The sequence below is a fragment of the Panicum virgatum genome, chromosome 7N, assembly GCF_016808335.1.
Source record: "Panicum virgatum strain AP13 chromosome 7N, P.virgatum_v5, whole genome shotgun sequence".
NCBI lineage: Eukaryota > Viridiplantae > Streptophyta > Magnoliopsida > Poales > Poaceae > Panicum > Panicum virgatum.
The window spans coordinates 24,529,321-24,548,863 of NC_053151.1; the positions used below are offsets into that span (position 1 = coordinate 24,529,321).

General features: G+C 45.4%; 1 protein-coding gene across 1 annotated transcript; it reads right to left on the reverse strand.

The window, feature by feature from the left end:
• Nucleotides 1–2,959: 2,959 nt before the first annotated feature.
• On the reverse strand, nt 2,960–17,441 carry LOC120683831. The gene is made up of 4 exons (XM_039965926.1): nt 17,022–17,441; nt 16,765–16,920; nt 3,427–3,637; nt 2,960–3,253 (listed from the first exon to the last, which is right to left on the reverse strand). The coding sequence occupies exons 1-4, from the start codon at nt 17,096–17,098 to the stop codon at nt 3,233–3,235; spliced, it is 465 nt and encodes a 154-aa protein (XP_039821860.1). The 5' UTR covers nt 17,099–17,441; the 3' UTR covers nt 2,960–3,232.
• Between the last annotated feature and the right edge of the window lie 2,102 nt (nt 17,442–19,543).

The following is a 19,543-nucleotide window of genomic DNA, read 5'->3' on the forward strand; positions in this document are numbered from 1 at the left end:
TTTTGATTTTATATTTTACAGTTCTATACCCCTACCACCCGGCAGGGGCGGTAGGGACTTCTACGTAAATAAATATAAATTTTATTTGCGCATAGGTCCTTGGCGGGGAGGCGGCAGGCCCCCTACCGCCAAGTGGTGGGGCGGCAGGTACCTGCACCTAGGCTATGCACCTGAAAATTTTTTAGTGGAATACACGTGCAAAGAGTAGGCTACCACAAAATTTTCAGAATTTTTAGACAAACAGTACAATAGATACAAAATAAACTAGATTAAACACAACCTAAAATTTTAGCAGGGGTAAAATTGACATTTCACATGCATGAGTATTTTTTCTCTGTAGATCTTGATTTAAGAAACCTAACAAGATTTAGTTTGCATTTTTCTGATTTTTCTATGATTTTTAATTGAATTTTTAGGTGCATAGCCTAGGTGTAGGTACCTGCCGCCCCACCACCTGCAGGCCCCCACCAAGGATTTATTCGCAAATAAATTTTATTTTTATTTGCAAAGAGGTCCCTACCGCCCAGCAGGGGGGTGGTAGGCCCCCTGCCGCCCCCCTGCCGGGCGGTAGGGGTATAGAACTGTAAATTTTGAAAACCAAAATATATTTCTATAATTTTTTTTGAAAAATGTAAAAATAAAAAAAACGTGTGGTTTTATAGACTACAACTTTGTGCAATGGGCCCATACAGAATGTGGGTTTTTTGCGGGCCTAATGGGGGGTGGGGGAATAGAAATAGATCCGGCCTGCAAAATTATCACCCACCCAATAGGTCTAATCGAGACCCAATTCATTATCGATCTCAGCCCGGTCCGAACACAACCGCCTCTCTCAAAATCTCCGGTAACATGTAGGTAGGGGTGGTAATGGGCCATGGCCCTAATGGTCTCTTCACAGCCCAATAAGGCCCTTAAAATTTTTAGTTCAAAAATACATATGTTTAGAGCCCGGCCCTTTTAGGGCCCGATCCTTAGATTTTCTAGTTCAAAATGTTGGGCCCTTTACCACCCCTACATGTAGGTGAAGTACATACTCGCCCGCGAGCTGCCACATCCCCAATTTCTCATCATGTTTTTGTGGCCCGTGACGTAACTAAAAAGGAGGTCTCATAACAATACTATAAACTAATATTAACAATAACAGTAGTAGTCAAAAATACTTCAAAGTGTCCAAAGGAATATTTATATCATACAATTTATACATGTTAGCTTAAAATTTCTTCTAGCATTTCTCAATGCAAAATCATCAGTGACGGCATTAGTGTTGATCTAGTCCAATAATTTCTTCTCAATGCATAAAGTGTCCAAACTATTTAACCTTTCTTGAGATATTACGGATGTGAGATAACTCTTCAATAGTTTTAACTTTGATGGGTGTCTTATAGATGACATAGGGCTCTGAAATTTTCAAAAAGACAATTATCACACATAGAGATAGAGAGTAGATGCTAACAGATGAATTCTGACTTCAAAGACGGAGGACCAATGAAGGGGCTAGTATCAGTCTATCAGATGATTTACGAGTTACGCGCAGTGAGATTGGAATCCAATCAGGGTGAGTGGATGAACAACGACAATGAGGATACGAGGAGTCGACGAGTCGGCTGACAGCGTGGTATGCAATTGCCAATTAGACAAGCATGAATGTTTGATTAGCTTGTAGGCTTCTAGCGCTGCTTCTTGCTTGTCGTGTGAACGTAGCCTATTGTACAAGTATATATAAGTGTATATATATCTATACTCGCTTGTAGCTACTTCCACGTGTATATCTCATGATGTATGATGTATCTGATCCAACGAAGAGTATGTATGTGAAGTATGTGATCATACTAGACAATATATGATGGTACATACATTGGGTATGTGACTATACATAGAGTATATGGACATACTTATTTTTTAATATATAGTAGTAATGTATAATCATAATATATTTAAAAAACAAGGATGCTTATGAAATTTTTTGCATATATCTATTTGAAATATCTTAGAATTAGTATATAAACATACTCAAAGTGATAAATGGGTATGTGGACATCCACACGGTAGTATACTGATAATGAGAGTAGCTACACGCGAGTGTAGGAAAACCGTGTGTGCTAGGTTTTTCTATACTACAAGTGTAGGATACATTTTCCTTATATAGGACAGGGCTAATCCCTATTGTGGGTATGGAACTGGCGCGCGTGGAGCCAACCGAGCGAACACGGTTTTCTTCCCCCTCCCCGCGCACGTCTCGGTCAGTTGGAGGTTTTTTTCTCCTGGTTTTCCATCAAGAGCCGGGTTTTCACACGTTTCCCCCCCCCTGGTTGGCCTGGTCCACGAGGCGTGTGAGGGAGGTTACCAGCTCTGTTTGAATCGTTAGGTGCTTAGGCGTACGAGCACAGGTTACAACTCATGCTGCTAATGGTTTGGGTGGAAACCGGGTTGAGCAGTTTGGATTTTACTTTAGTTCCTGTTTAGTTTGGTGGCAAATGGTTGCTCTAGCTATCAGTTTGGTTCGGTTTTGGTTTGAGAAAAAAAAGAGTTTGGTTTGGTTCGGTTGTTGCTGCGTTGAAATCGTTAAAATCTACAGCGGATGATGCTTCTAACCTGGAAGCAAGTGGTCTTGCCGACGGATGTCCACTTGACGACAGCAAGCGTCGCTCCTAATCATGGCACCCTTGCTTGAGAAGCTGGCCGCCATGCACAAACCACTAATGTTTTGGTTTTAAATTGTAGAAAGGTTGGTTTGGTCTGGTTGTAATATGCCATAGTGTGGTCTGGTGCGGTTTCATTTGAAGTGTCTAAGGAAAATGGTTTGGTGTGGGTTTAGTTTGGATTACAGCCCATTAGCAGCTTGAGTTACAAGCTAATTTGGGGGAGCGGGGTCAACTACGTGCGCAGACGTGTGGAAGACGTCAAGGAGTACATCAGTTTTTTTAGATGAGTACATCAGTTTTACGATGAATACGAATATACTTCCAAGCACTTCATAAACAAGCGAGTCTTTATGATTGACAATCAATATGTTCGTACGTTAACATACAGAGTAAAATACATCTGTTCCATGCAAGCTCCATATTCTTTATTGCCCCCTAGCGATTGATTTCATTGCAAAACAACTCTCAACTGTTTTTATCTAGGACAAACCTTAGAAACCCCCTTCTTGACTCAACAGTAGTATCACCACCACTGAAGTACCCAACAAACCTCATTCAGGACCTGGACATCGATGACCAATCTGCTCTAATCATCTAATGTGATCTTGGAGCTGCAGGAAGATGGAAATAGTTCAAAATGACAACCCATATATAATTGATAGCTAATGATTCAGCAGAATGGTCACGCACTGCATACAGGAGGCTCAATCCTTGTGGATGCATAATCTAAAAATCCTTTGTCAGTTTACCAGGCTTCTCAACAGAATGGATCAGAAATTATTACCTTGTTAGGTAGGAGTTGTAGACTAGCACAGCTTAGGTTGCAGACTGATATTGTTGGAACTAGCGAGCGCAAAGAAGGCTCGTGCACCGCTGATGAAGTCTTGCAGCATAGCATAGCAGGTGACAACATAGAATTTGCTAGGCACCGCAACCATCGGAGCACCCCAGCTCCATTAGACTCTTGTTTCCATGCTTGTCCAAGGATGCTAGATCTGATGCAGGAGCAAAAGTTAGAATTGGAAAAAAAGATTAGTATATTGCACCAAAACTATAGACATGGTCGATAGCACTGGAATAATTTCTTTACTAGTTTAGCTCCGATCCAGTACCAGCAAAAGCGAAGACTTCTGCCTTGTTGTTGTAATCTCAACCAAAATAAATCAACTGTAATCTCAATCAAAGCTAAGACATGCTGATAATCATATCAATCATCCTAATTTGCTCCAATGCACCTGCTCGATGCCTCACCTCTGATGATTTATCAGATGACCTCCGTGCAGCAATAAACTCATCAACAATCACACCCCACTGAGCAGCCAGCTGAAACTGAGCTATCACAATGGCCACAATTTAAATTTGAGTGGACCAGCAAGAAAGAATACCACTGTGTACGACACAATGCTTGCAAATTATAGAACTGATCCGATATAGCATTTGATTATCCACATTTCTTAAATTCCATTCAAGGCTGGCATTTGATTTAACTTGGAAACAATGACAGCTATTCAGGGAAGCATGCTTTCATGCAATAGACATTGAGAGCTGACATACAACGCATGAACACGAGCAGATCCCGGAAGAGCCATGAAGGATCCTAATCATCAAAACATGACAGTGAATGGTAATCCAACATATCTGCGGCTTAAGCATAAAATCCCATCCCAACCCTCACTAAAGTGTATACATAATGCTGTAATGGAATGCATCACCAAACATTTTCCGGATAAAATTCATTTTGTATTCTAAACATGTAATGAAAATAGAAAGTCATACTAGCAAATTAGGTTGAAAATGAGATTAGCTGTTTAAAAACCTTCACCGTTGGATTTCACTTTTTCAAAGTTTATAATAGAGTAAAATGCACCGTGGGCACCTGAACTTGCAGCGCTGTGTCAAATATGTTCATGAACTTAGAAACCAGACATCTAGCCCCTCGAACATGCGAACCTGTTCACCCCCGGTCCAGCCCGGTTTTGCATGGCTTGCATGGCACTGTGCGCACGGGATCTGCTACAGTGACCCCGGATTTGCTACAGTAACTGCATTTTTGTTTTTCCCTTTTCCAATTTATTTCGGCTTAATCTTCGAAAAATCATAACTCTTCGATACGACATCGGATGAAGATGATTTTTATATGAAAATTGTAGTCCTCGACGAGATCTACAAGTTTCTTGTTTTGAAATTTTTCATTTGACGATGTTAAGATGCTCAAAAAAATTATATAAAATTACAGCACCATAATAATCGCGTAATTTTACTTGTCGCATTAGAAAATTAATATATTTTTTGTTTGTTGTCAAATGAAGACACTTGTATACTAAAATTTTAACACTTTCAACGATCTAGATTCTTATAGTTTTGAGTTTTTACATTTGAAGTTGTTAAGATGTTGATAAAACAGTATAAAGCCTCAACGTCTTTCATGTACTTAATATGCTGCTTTATACTATTTTATCAACATCTTAACAACTTCAAATATAAAAACTTAAAACTATAAGAATCTAGATCTTTTAGAGTGCTAAAATTTTAGTATACAAGTGTCTTCATTTGACAACAAACAAAAAATATATTAATTTTCTAGTGCGACAAGCAGAAGTACGTGATTATTATGGTGCTGTACTTTTGTATATTTTTTTTGGGCAACTTAACTTCATCAAATGAAAAAGCTCAAGACTAGAAAGTTGTATATCTCGTCGAGGGCTACAATTTTCATATAAAAATCATCTTTATACGATGTCGTATCGAAGAGTTATGATTTTTCAAAGATTCAGCCGAAATAAATTAGAAAAGGGAAAAAACAAAACCGCGGTACTGTAGCAAATCCGGTGTTAATGTAGCAAATCTCGGCCGCACAATGCCATGCAAGCCATGCAAAACTGGGCTGAACCTCACTACCGGAAACCGCGAGTTCGCCGTGTGCCTCAATGTTTGCCGTGTGCTTTTCCTCGGGCACACGGTGAACAGCACTTTTGCCGTGCGCCGAGAACTAAATAGACGGCGAACAGAAAGCACACGGCGAATCGAGACTTCACCGTGTGTCGTGCACACGGCGAATCAAGACTTCGTCGTGTGCCCATCAGACAGCCCACGGCGAAATGGGCTCCACGTTAACGGCCGTTCGCTGCAGCTCAACACCGTCAGCATTCGCCGTGTGCCCACAGCCCAGCACACGGCGAACCTTCATCTTTGCTGTGTGCCTTGGGACAGCACACGGCGAAGTCATGGCCCCGTTAACCAATCCCAACGGCTGTGGACGTCGTCATCTTTGCCGTGTGCTGGAGTTAGGCACACGGCAAACGTAAGGGTTTGCCGTGTGCTGCTTTTAGGCACACGGCAAAGAAGAATGTTCGCCGTGTGCTGAGACTTTTGCACACGGCAAAATAAAAGGAATCGGTCGAATCCTCTAAGCAAGGTCATGAATACAAATATTATGGATAATCATTTACAAATTATATGAAATCGAAATGTGAACTAAAAATTATGAAAATTGTCATGAACTCATGTCATCATATATCGAGTCTCTAGTAAAAATTTGGTTGGATTATTCACTTGTTTCACAAACACTGCTTATAAACTAATGTTTCTCCGCAAAAGATCCATATACCTTGAAAGGTTTTAGTTACGTGTGTATGTGTAACGAATTGTAAGTAATAATTTGGATTCTAAACTATTTCTATGAGTAACACACCACATAATTGTAGTTCATGTGCAATCATGATATTTTTCTGAATTTGTTTGCCCTTTTTTGATTTTTTAGTACTATTAGAATTAAAGTGGAAATATTCAAATTGAGATATACATGCATAAAAAAATACAAAATTTTGAAATAAGCACTTCATATGATATGTTTATTTAATTTAATAATACTTTGCAATGTATATTTCGTTAAATTTAGTGAAACATGTTTGGAAAACAAAATGTGGACAAAATAAATTAGGTTTGCCGTGTGCCATAACCTAGGCACACGGCAAATCGCTGATATTGCGTGTAATTTCTATTTTTGTAAAAGAATCATTTGAAATTGAAAATTAAAAAATGTTCGCCGTGTGCCTTGTATATGGCACACGGCGAAATAGTGTCTTCGCCGTGTGCCCAGGTCTAGGGCACACGGCGACCTCCTAAGTTTGCCATGTGTCCTAGATCTGGCACACGGCGAACTGTTCGCCGTGTGTCCTGCATCTGGCACACGACGAACTTTGCAACACTTAGCCGTTAGCTCTGGTCCATCACTCTCTCGCTCTCTCACTCTCTCTCACTCTCTCACGCAGGCCCGCCCCGTCCCGACGCCGCGCCGCCCCGGCTCCTGCCCCGCCCCGATGCCGGCCCGCCCCGTCCCGACGCCGCGCCGGACGCCCCGCCCCACCGCCGCTGACCCTGCGCGCTGGCCCGGCCGCGCCCCGCCGCCGCTGCATGGCGCGCCCGCCGCCGCCATCCCGCAGCCCCTGCGCCGCGGCGCGGCCCCTCCCGCCCCGGCTCCTGCCCCGTCCCGACGCCGCGCCGCCTCAGCTCCTGCCCTGTCCTGACACCGGCCCGCCCCGTCCCGACGCCGCGCCGGACGCCCCGCGCCCCGCCGCCGCCCCTGCGCGCCGGCCCGGCCCCGCCCCGCCACTGCTGCCCCTGCGCGCAGGCCCGGCGGCGCCCCGCCGCCGCCGTCCCGCAGCCGGCCCGCCCTGGCTCTCCCTCCCCGACACCGCCCCTCCGCCTTGGCCCTGCCCCGGTGCGGCCTAGGCCCGGTGCGCCCCGCCCCACCCCGCCCCGGTGGGGCCCCGTCGGCCTCGCCCTGCCTTGCCCCGGTGCCGCCCCTCCGGTGCGGCCCTGCCCTGGCGCCGCCCAGGCCTGGCGCCCCCCGCACCGCCCCGCCCTGCCGGCGCCCCGGCTCCGTCGCGGCCCTGCCCCACGGCGTCTTGCAGGAGAAGAAGATGGTCGCTCGCCGTTAAGCTTCTAGGTGAGGACTTGAACAAAAATTTCACATCTTGTATTTTGGTAGTGCTTTTAATTAGTTTGTTGGTAGGTAGTTGTTTGTCACTAGTTTAGATAGAAAACTCGATTGCCTGGTAGGTAGTTGTATGTCACTTTGCCGCTCTCGCCACCGCTGGAGAGTATTTTGGATAGAAAATTGTATTGCATGTGATGATATATGCTATATATATATTGACCTTGAGCTTGAGCATGAGTGTTAGTCAAAGTGTGTTATTTCTGTTCTATGGATATGCTTATCATGGTTGTCATGAAACCATGTGATACACCTATGCCCAAGCAACAACTCGGGTGCGATGATGTTAAGATTGGGCTGGATGTGTCTCATGGTTTAATGGCGGTCATGAATTTATTATAGGTTTCTTAGGCTTCAAGTTCAAGGTCAAATGAAAGGGAACATATCTGAGGCATGTTTGTTGGTTGTCGACCACTATGCTATTTTATCTTTGCAGAATTTCAAACTGAAATGTTCAATTATTGATACTATGTAGTTGTTTTTTGTTTGTAGGCGAGGTTGTGGCTCCGTTCTTGACTCGTCACTTTGCAGGATAGTTAGGTGAGTCGTCACAGACTTTCATTTACTTATCTTGTTTGTACTTCACGTAACCTAGACGTCTCCCATTCGAAAGAGATGTGTTTTGAATTGTCCCCGTTTTTTGGGACAGTCCGAGGATGTGTTGATGTGGTTAGTTTCCATGCTCTACTACGATTTGAGATAGAGTATCGGTATCATCTCTCTGTTGTTCTCTGTATACACAATCTCCCTGTTGGGACGTGTATTTGGAGAACAGCGGGGAGGTGCTGCCGAAATTCTGTCTCGGATAGTAGTAGAGTATGGAAACTAACCACAGCTACACATTTTCGGATGGGATTAGGACCTATCTTCACCTATTAGAGCATGCTAGACATCGTGTATTTGGTATTGATTTTAAAATCACTTCCTCACATGGTAAAGGATGGATGACCGTGAGTGGATGTACAAGGGCTGGCAGAGCGAGCAAGAGTATGTTGAGTTTGCTCTAAAGGTCAATGACTTCTTGAAAAAGGCATTTGATAGAGGATAGAGTAGAATGTCGTGTCCATGTAGCAAGTGTGAAAATAGAATACATCAATCACAACTCAGTATGGGTAAACACATTATCAGAAATGGGTTTGTGGAAAACTATACCCGGTGGATCTGCCATGGTGAAGCCCATCATGCGAGAGAAGAGGTCGTCAGATAACGCATCGATGATTATGATGCTGAAGCTGGTTGTGCAGACATGTTAGCAGACTATCATGAAGCACACTTCCAAGAAGTACCTAGAGAGGAACCGCCAGAGCCTACCGCAAAGCAGTATTACGACATGTTGTCTGCGGCACAGAAACCACTTCACGGGCATACCAATGTTTCTCAATTCGATGCTATTGCACGCGTACTGGCCCTAAAGTCTGAGTGTGGCATTAGTCGGGATGGCTTTGACAAAATGTTGATGGTTTTTGGTAGTCTGCTTCCGGAAGGACACATTCTTCCAAAGAGCATGTACGAGGCACAAAAACTTCTTCGTAGTCTTAAGATGCCGTATGAGAAGATACATGCTTGTCCGAAGGTATGCATGTTGTTTAGAAAAGAACATGCAGACACAAACTACTGTACAAAATGTAAATCATCTCGGTGGCTGGAGGTAGACTCTGGTGACAGTCATAAGAAGCAGCTCAAAATCCCCGTGAAAATCGTACGGTACCTTCCATTCATACCGAGAATCCAACGTTTGGTCATGACCGAGGAGTCAGCACAATAGATGCGATGGCACAAAAACGGCAAACGCTACCGTCCTGAGAAGATGATACATCCATCCGATGGTGAAGCATGGAAACATTTTGACAGGCATAACACAATGGAAGAGGGGGAGGCTCGAAATGTACGTGTTGCGTTGGCAATAGATGGATTCAATCCTTACGGAATGACGGCTGCCCCCTACAGTTGTTGGCCCGTGTTTGTTATCCCCCTCAACCTCCCCCCTGGAGTTATCTTTCAACGGCAGAACATATTCTTGTCGTTGATAATTCCTGGATATCCGGGGGAAATATGAGTGTGTATATGGAGCCTCTTATTGATGATTTACTTAATACTTGGGAGGAAGGTGTATGGACATATGACCGAGCTACAAAGACAAATTTCAAAATGCGAGTGTGGTTCATGTACTCACTGCATGACTTGCCAGCGTATGCAATATTCTGCGGCTGGTGTGTGCACGGGAAGTTCCCTTGCCCAGTATGCAAGGCAGCTATGAGGTTCATCTGGTTAGCGAAGGGTGGCAAGTATTCTTCGTTCGACAAGCACCGACAATTCCTCCCTATTGACCATCCACTCCGATGTGACATCAAGAACTTTATGAAAGGTGTCGTGGTTGATGACCCTCCACCGCAAATGATGTCAGGTGCTGCGGTCCGTGAGTGGTTACAGTCATTGAGGGTTAAAGAAGGCGGTGGTTTTGTGGGTTATGGCGAAGAACATGCCTGGACTCAGATGTCGGGCCTGTGGAGGCTCCCCTACATGGATGATCTTCTTCCTCATAACATTGATATGATGCACTCGGAAAAGAATATCGCTGAGGCACTATGGGGTACAATCATGGACATTCTTGATAAAACAAAGAACAATCTTAAGGCCCAAGTGGATCAAGCTAGTTTATGCGATAGACCAAAACTGAATATTCCGCCACCCAAAGATGGTAAGAAATGGAAAAAGCCTCCAGCTGAATTCGTCCTGAAGAAGCACCAAAGGAAAGAAGTACTAGAATGGTTCCAAACTTTAATGTTTCCCGATGGGTATGCAGCAAATCTAAGGAGAGGGGTGAATTTATCTACTATGCGAATCAATGGGCTGAAGAGTCATGACTACCACATATGGATTGAGCGGCTTCTTCCGGTGATGGTTCGAGGCTATCTCCCTGACCATGTCTCGCAAGTGCTGGCGGAGTTAAGCAATTTCTTCCGCCAGCTATGTGCTAAGGAGTTGTCTCGGACTGTGGTTGAACAAATGGAAAAATTGGCCCCTGTGTTGCTTTGTAAGTTGGAGAAAATCTTTCCACCCGGCTTCTTCAATCTGATGCAGCATATGATTTTGCACCTCCCGTATGAGGCACGGATGGGGGGGCCTGTTCAGGGCCATTGGTGCTACTCAATTGAGAGACAACAAAAGATCCTTCGAACCAAATGTAAAAATAAATGCAAAATAGAAGCTTCCATTGCATAAGCATACATTTTGGATGAGGTCTCCAACTATACAACAAAATACTATGGTGAAACCCTTCCAAGCGTGCATAATCCACCCACTCGTTACAATGAAGGCGAAAATGAAACGAACCTCAGCCTCTTCAAAGGGCAACTTGGAAGTGCAAGTGGTGCGATTCCTAAGGCCTTGGTCAATGAAGAGTTGCGCACTATCATGATGTTTGTGTTGACGAACCTAGTGGAAGTCGAGCCGTACATACAGTAAGTTCTCAACATACTATTTCCTCGAGTATTAACTATTCTGTATCCAACCTCCTTTACCTCTCATTTATATAGGGAATTTACTCAACAATTCTGGCATCGCTGAAGAGTTCCAACCCCGCAGGAACTTGACGCCCTTCTTAAGTCGGGTGCGGGACAAAGAGCCCCCGATTTCATTTCTTGGTTCAAGCACAAGGTATAACAAACCATCATGCTTGTTAGACATTTGAAGTTCCTTTTCCGTGTGAATAGTATGACAAACCATCATGCTTCTACCTGCAGGCCCAAAATGATGTGTCTATGTGTCCCGAGTTGAGACAGGTTGCCAATGGTTGTGCCTATAGGGTCTTATCATACTCCAGATATGATGTAAATGGATATCGCTTTCACACAAAAAGCCATGAGCAGAGTCGGCCCAATCGAAGAACAACAAATTCCGGAGTTTGTACGACAGGCCTTGATGGGGTCGAGTATTATGGCATAATTGAAGAAATCTATAAACTCACATTTCATGGTTGCAAACCTCTTAAGCCTGTCATATTCAAATGCCATTGGTTTGATCCTAACGAAGTGCGACGGACCCCTCATATCGGCCTAGTCGAAATTCGCCAGTCATCAGTGTATCTAGGAGACGATGTCTATATTGTGGCTCAACAAGCCACGCAGGTTTATTATCTCTCATATCCGTGCAAAACCGACGATCGCCTTATGGGTTGGGACGTTGTGTACAAGGTATCCCCACACAGTAAAGTACCTATTCCAAATAATGAGGATTACAACATAGACCCAAACACATATGACAGGGAGTTCTTTCAAGAAGATGGGCTTGAAGGGCATTTTGAGATAGACTTAACTGGAGTGATCGAAATGGAAGTACACGATGATGAAATGGTTGATAACGAGGACGCTGGTGAGGAGGTTCGTAATGCGAAGGACCTAGAATTACTTGAGCAATTACAATTAGGCGATGATAATGAGGATAAAATTCCACCTTTAAAGCACGGGCTTGAACTTCTCGACTTGCGTCATAGTTATGATGAGACATATGATCCAGCTAATCCTGATGAAGATGATTATTTCTAATACATGTATGATCCGTACTAATTGATTTATTTTCTTTAATTATGTTACTTTTTAATTATGTCGCATTTATTTTCTTTCTCTTTATAAGATCATTTTGTATATATGTGCTAATTGGTTTACTATTTGTAATTGCAGGTGATTGAAGAAAGATGCCGGGCAGCGGACTTCAACGATCGGTCGCCTCACTGTACAGAAGAATGATGCCACACTCGGATGCTGGTGAGGGCTCTGATAGGGGTTCCGAGTTGGGGCGAGGCAAGGGTCGAGGGAAGGGTGGACCCAAGAGGGGTGGAGGGAAGGGTGGAGGCAGGAGGCGTCGAGAGCCTTCGCCTGTACCGCCGTCTGAGGAAGAGGAGGATGAGGAGGAGCCTGCCCAGGACCAGGAGCAGGAGCGGGAGGAGGAGGAGTGGCAGGCGGACATGCAGGAGGAGGAGGGGGAGTCATCTGAGGATACCTCTACGCTGGCTGTCTGGTTGCGAGGTCCCTCGCGACTCCCAGATAGGCCGATACCTGTTGCCTTCCGCCTGCTGATTTGACCGTGTGGGGATATGTAAGTAATTTGACATGTTATTACTACCTTTTCATTTCCTAACTCGAAAATCAAGGTACAAACTAATATTTTCTCTTAATCACTTTTGCAGGAGTTGGACTGTCCTCAGTGGCGGTGCTCACAAACGCAAGGTCAACAGCATCCTGGGTCTTTTGTGCAGGGAGCACTTCCCAGGCCTGGTCCACTATCAAGGACGGTACGAGGCCGGCCTGGACGTGGGACCACTACATCGCCGCCAACAATGATCAGTTGGATCGGAGCGGCAGAGCCTTTGAGAACAAGGCGGAGCGGGTAAAGGGCGAGCTCTGGGTAAGTTTTTCCCGGCAAAAAATGGTGAATACATCACATTTATTGAACATTTTGTTAATGATGACATGATCCATCGTCTTTATATGCAGGATTTTTACAGGTGTGATGAGGGATACGAGGAGCGGGCGGCGATTGTGGCTCACAATCGATGCATTAAACTCGTGAAGGACATGCATTATGATTTATGAGGCGCAAGTCCAGTGCGTCATCAACTATTGTGCACATTTCCTAAAGCAGAAGATCGGGAAGTCTGAGGCGATGGATTTGAAGCTGACCCGAGAGCAATATTTACAGGTAAGTTCAAATTTATTATAAGATGAAAAACATCGTTAAATGTCTCTTTTCTTACATGTCATGCATTTGATCACGTGTAGATTCCTGCGTGGTGGTGTCGTAATGACACCGTGTGCTGGGAGCGCATAGTGGATAAGTGGTTCGACCCCGAGTGGCAGGCTTTGCACGACGCTGGCCGGCAGTGGCGATTGCTGATGCCAGGTCCAGGGCACCATCAAGGCAGCCTCAACAACGATGAGTACATGGCTAGATGGGTACACAGTACACATACTCATTTCTCTAATCTAACATTCAATTCAGCATAATTTGTAATCAACTTCTTCCTTTTTCGCAGTCGTCCTCACATGAAGGCTAGGAGTGCAACCCGTTCATGGGATGGGCTCTGGCCCACAAGGGCAAGGCGACATCCAATGTCACCTACAACCCTGACGAGCCCCCCTCGGCGTACAGCAACCCGTCCGTCCACAGTCGTATCCAGGCATACATAGAGATGGGAAGACAGGTCCATGGGCCAGACTGGGATCCGAGCTCCCGGCCCTTTGATGGAGAAGTCATTATGAGGGTGGGAGGAGGCAAGAAACATGGGCGCTACTACATTGGCGATGGCCTTGTAGACACGGCCAGCACTCCCACCCTCTCCCAGATTCGAGCGAGGAGCACGGCCAATAGCCCGGCCATACGCCCACGGCTGTCCGCGTTGCCGCTCCAAGTGCAGGAACTTCAGGTTATTTTTTATTTATTCATAGTTCATTCATTTTGTACATGTATTTGCTTTGCATTGTAACATTGTCTTGAACTATTGTAGCACCGAATGCAAGCGCAACAGGCGGCGTACGAGGCGGCACTGGCCGAAGAGAGGAGGATACGACAAGAGAACGAGCAGAAGCAAGCGCCCGAGATGGCCCAGATGTACAACTACATTCAAAGTCTTTCTGTCCAATTGGGTAATCCCATCCCAGCCATGCAATTCCCTGTGGCTCCTCCTCCTCCTACTCCTCCTCCGGTGAGTATCTTGAAAACCTTTTAGTTTTTTCTGAAGTATTAGATACTTAGAGAACTTTAGACTTAGAGATTGTGACTTACATTACTCACTTAACGATTTAGGGGACCTACATCTGATCCTTTAGTGCTCTATTTATTGGCAAAATAAGTAAGCGAAATGGAAAGCGTTTGCAATAGCGCTAGTGTGTCTAAATTTCAATTTGGAGTTTTCATTTGGATATCCAAGTTCGTAGAAAATTTAAAGTAGGTTCCATTTTGAAAAAAGTTACTGGCTAAACTATCCCAAACTACATATAGAAATGTTGAAATTGATTTGTAAATAAAGTCATTGGCGAAGGTTTCTTCATAGAAGAGGTTCATGGATTCGTTTGCGGTAATTTGGTCGATCTAGTTATGCAAATCAAATTCGAAACTGAAGTTTCAAGCTCGAATTACAAGATGCATTATCATAGGAATTCAAAATCAGGTATTTCAATGAAAGTTTGAACTTCTGTTCTGTCTGTCCCAATGCATTTCAGTAAACGAGTGTAGCATATCTCCTCTCATGAATTATAACTTGAGAACTTGGTTTTTGTCTCACCTGCAATTTACTGTCTTACTTTTTTTGCAGAATCTATCGGCGGCATCGAATACGCCAGAATTGTCGCCGGGCATCTCATCGACGCTCCCACAGCAGTTGTTCCCGCCTCAGTTTGGCGGCGCCCCACCGTTCGACGACCCACCACAGCCATAAACTTGTTTATTTCAATATTTATGGGCTTGTGAACTTCTGGATATGTATTTGTGAACTTCTGGATATTTTGTGAACTTGCAGGACTTTGCATTGGACTTTTGTATGTGTTTGATGTTATTTGTGGCTAGTTGTGATATATATATTGTGATATATAATGTCTGTGACGTTTGTTATGATATGTAATGCCTGTGATATATATGTTGTGATATGGGGTCCTTTTTACGTGAAAAACCAAAAAAAATAGGATTTGTTTGGTCACTTTGCCATGTGCCAGGGACTAGGCACACGCCAAAGTGACTATTTGGCCAGCCCTGAACATCAAGTTCGCCGTATGCCTAGACCGGGCACATGGCGAACTGACCATAGTTCGCCGTGTGCCAAAGCCAGGGGCACACGGCGAACCTAAATACTTTGCCGTGTGCCAAAGCCAAGGGCACACGGCAAAGTGGAAATTTCGCCGTGTGCCTGATTCCTGGCACACGGCGAAGTTCTCCGTCACGCCGTTAGGCCGGCGGCGTCACGACGTCTGGCCTTTTTTTGCTGTGTGTCCTTGGATACACACGGCGAATGTGTTTGCCGTGTGTGCGACAGATGGCACACGGCAAACTAGGCCTTTGCCGTGCCTGGCGCTACCGTCGGGGGTTCGCCGTCGGCCACTGACGGCGAAGTCTTCGCTGTGTGCTTGGGGCACACGACGAATTAGAGAATTCCGGTGGTGCCTGGGGTGAACGGGTTCGCAAGTTCGAGGGGCTAGATGTCTGGTTTCTAAGTTCATGGACCTATTTGACACAACGCTGCAAGTTCAGGTGCCCACGGTGCGTTTTACTCTTTATAATAATTCCCATGTGACATTTTCATCAATGGAGAAGGTGGCTGACTCATCTGTACTAGATAGAGTACGGACAAGCCTTCCAGGTTGCAAGAAAGGTAGATCATGTTTTCGGGATAGCCGGATAGGACAATATTATGGACAGACACACCGGAAGGCTCCAACGGACCCGACGAGCAGGGGAAAAAAAAGAGAAAATTCTCACAAGCGTGATGTAAGGTTGGTGATCAAATCGATGCAATGAACAAAAAAAAAACTCTTGCGACATACAGATTTCACTGGTAATTTCATTTCAACTCTTTAAAAAGGAGGAAATAAAGAGAATCATGAATCACATAAAAGCATCAGGATACTTCCCCTAACATGGACAGTGACAATATCTGGACTGGATGATCAGCATAAAATTAACTAGCTGAATACAGTCTTTTTACAAGTGCTGATCAATTTTTAATATATTTGCCTGAAAGATCTTTGGCAAAATCTTTTAGTATTTTCTAACCTTGTGTTCTTTAGTCCTTTCCTCGTCGAGGCCACTAGTCCATCTAGATTCACTGAAGAACCACCTAACAAGTAGAGAAGATCTCTGAATCTCTCTGCTGCCTAGTTGTGTTCTAACTATTCTAAACCTCAAGAAACAGAGAGCAGGAGTAGAACAGGGCATGATAACATATCAACAACAGTGCAAATAATAGTTTCAGATAGTGTCTACCATTTTTCCCAAAGCTATAACATCAACTCAGGCTACAGAGAACGTCCGGCTAATGCATGTATACACTGATTAGATCATGAACTGCGGCAGGATGGACGCGATTAAGTAGAAGAAATAATTCGAGAAGTGAAAATGAAATCAGGAACCGATCCATACCTGGCCTGCTCTGCCCCGCCACGAACCTTCTCCCTGTGTGCATCTTGAGGCCTCGGGAGCTCTTCCTCTGAGCCAGATAGAGGCTGCCTTGCCTTGCCTTCCCTTCTCTCCTTCAGCAGCTCTCCTTCACACGGGTAGATGGTGACGCAGCACCTCCTGGGCGTCGTGCAGAGGAGCATGAACACGAGCGCGATGATGGAGGCGACCAGAAAAAGATGGGGAAATAGAAGGGGACCATGACCCAGTGGAGGAATCACCTGATCAGAAGGTAGGCCGGAGGAGGATCGACGGCAGATCGGTCTCGCAGAACGGCGATGGGAGGAATGAGCGGCATCGGGAATGAGAGGTCGTCGCCTTGACTGCGGGTACATGCAGGAGCTGGCCGGCGGTGCTAGTCCCCGGATCGGCGACGGGAGGAACGGCGGACGGATCGCGAGCTGGGCAGCAGAGCGGCTTCGGGAAACCCGGCGACGGGAGGAGTGAGCGGCGTCAGGAACGGGAGGGCGTCGGCTTGACTGCGGGGGCACGCAGAGGCTCGCCGGCGGCGCCAGGCCCAGTATTGGCGACGGAAGAACGGCGGACGAATCGCGAGCTGGGCGGCGGAGCGGCGTCGGGGAAACTGACCGCGACGTGGGGCGGAGGAACCGATTGGAGGGGTGGGGCGGTGGGGATGGGGCCACGCGGAACAAACTGTGACGGAAAAAATCGGGACGGGACGGGGGAAAATCGGACGCTGGCGCACCGGTGGTCGGCTCGGGTACAGAACAACTTATTCCATGCCCAGTGTAGAATAGACCTACTATATATATGTATGTATGTATGCGTGTTACCTTGAGAGGCCTCTACGTTTTGGGGGCCAGGGCGGCTGCACAGCTCGACCTCTCAGGGCCGAGGACCTGTTCATCGATTTTCAAGCTAAGAGAGAGGCAATTTTTTCCTGATTCGGCTTCTTTCTCCCATGATCCCATGAGATTGGAGTCTGAAGATTGGAGGGAGGCCTTGCATGCAGACATCCGTCGGGCTACGCTGCTAGGTAGATAAGAGTTTCCCAGGAGTTCAGCAGTTGTTTGATTTTTCAGATTTTCATTCCCCAATCAGTACTGAGTTCATCCACAAGGCCTGGTCATGATTCGGGACAATAAGGGATGATCCTAGTACCACTGCCCGACCATGTCAGTGTCCAGCCTCCTACTGGTGAGTGGGATTGATGGCACGAAATCAGAGAAACGAGAAAGAGTCTGAAGTCATCTTGGAGGTTGGAGATGGCACTACAAACAAACAATAAAATCAATGGCGGTTTAAAAACTGGATTTTACTATCAGCCCTTTTTTCATTGTAGAAATACTTTGTGTCGACCATTCCAAACACAGACATTTAGTAATAGTATGTCTACAGTAGGTTCTATCTATTAACCGTCCGTAGAAAATATCAACAATTTTTACTGAAGTTTTGTACAAAGCACCGCCATTATAAATACGATCTTTACCCAAGGTTTGTCACAATAACCACCGGTAATAGTTCCTCCCCGACAGATAATGCCCAACTTTTCAATTCGTGCTTTGCAGCCTAGGCGCCCGACCACTAATGGTCCAGGAGCCACTAACGACCGTCGAGCACTCCCACTCGGCACTTACAGCGGGATTTTCTTGCCTAGACCGGAGGCGGCTAGCCGACGGATGAGGCGGCGACCACTTGGAAGAGTAGGCGCGCACGTGGCGGCCCGACCGTTTGGATACGCGGTGCGGGCATGCACCGCTGCGGCCCGACGCATGGAGGCGGGCATCACAGGCAGGCGGACGCCACCAGCTCCACCATCACGGGCAGGCAGACACTGGACAAGACAATGGGTAGAGGCAGCAAGCCAGCGAGCAAACAAGTGATTTGATTCTAAGTTCCCAATCGGCCAAACTTGCAATGCACATTCATTCAGAATGCTAATTGAGAAAATTAATTAAGGGCAATAAATGTTCTGACTAGGTGTCTTGATTTTGTAGATTAGCTGAAGAATTAAGGGAAATAAGGGGTAGGGTTTAGAGATACGAGAGGGGCGCCAGGGGAGAGAGCTGGGATCAAGGGCTTAAATTTTATGGTCAAATCTTGCCAATTCGTAAAGATCATTGTGTGTGTGTGTGTGTGTGTGTGTGTGTGTGTGTGTGTGTGTGTGTGTGTGTGTGTGTGTGTGTGTGTGTGTATTGCTAGTTGGCTCTCCAAAATTTGGTTAGTTTTTGGTTACATACCTAGAGATTGGATCTAGTTTCCTAAAGAATGGTGAATTTGACTCGAAACTGGTTTTTATTATTTTAATTGCAGAAGAACCAAGCACGGATGTACAATGTGTCTAGAGGAAGTCCAGAGTATATCAATGGTGTCTTTTCTTTTGTTCAAGCGTCCAAGGATGATATGCCAACGACGAAGCGAGAACAAATGTATTATCGGTACCTTGATTGCGACAATTTGAAGACATGAGCTCACTTATCCATTATCAAAGATTTGTAGGGGTTTCACTGAAGGCTATGTTTGTTGGTCCAATCATGGCGAGGCAAATGATGCACACAAAGCTATAGATGACAACCTAAAGATGATGATATGTTAATCAGTGACAAATTGAAAATGGATTTGATGTTGCGGGACGCTGAAGCTGAGATATGTACCAAGGGAGGGTATATAAAATTTGAGGCTTTACTAGAGGCCCAAGAGAAGTTGTTGTATCCATGTTGTAATGAGAAGCATACATTGGTTCATTTCACGCTTGACCTCTTAAGATTGAAGGCAACTCATG

Coding starts and splice junctions, on each gene's coding strand:
- LOC120683831 (XM_039965926.1), bottom strand. CDS start 17,098: ATGCCGCTCATTCCTCCCATCGCCGTTCTGCGAGACCGATCTGCCGTC. Junction 16,921..17,021: donor CCGGCCTACCTTCTGATCAG/GTGATTCCTCCA, acceptor CACGACGCCCAG/GAGGTGCTGCGTCACCATCT. Junction 3,638..16,764: donor GGCGGGGCAGAGCAGGCCAG/GTATGGATCGGT, acceptor CTCCTGCATCAG/ATCTAGCATCCTTGGACAAG.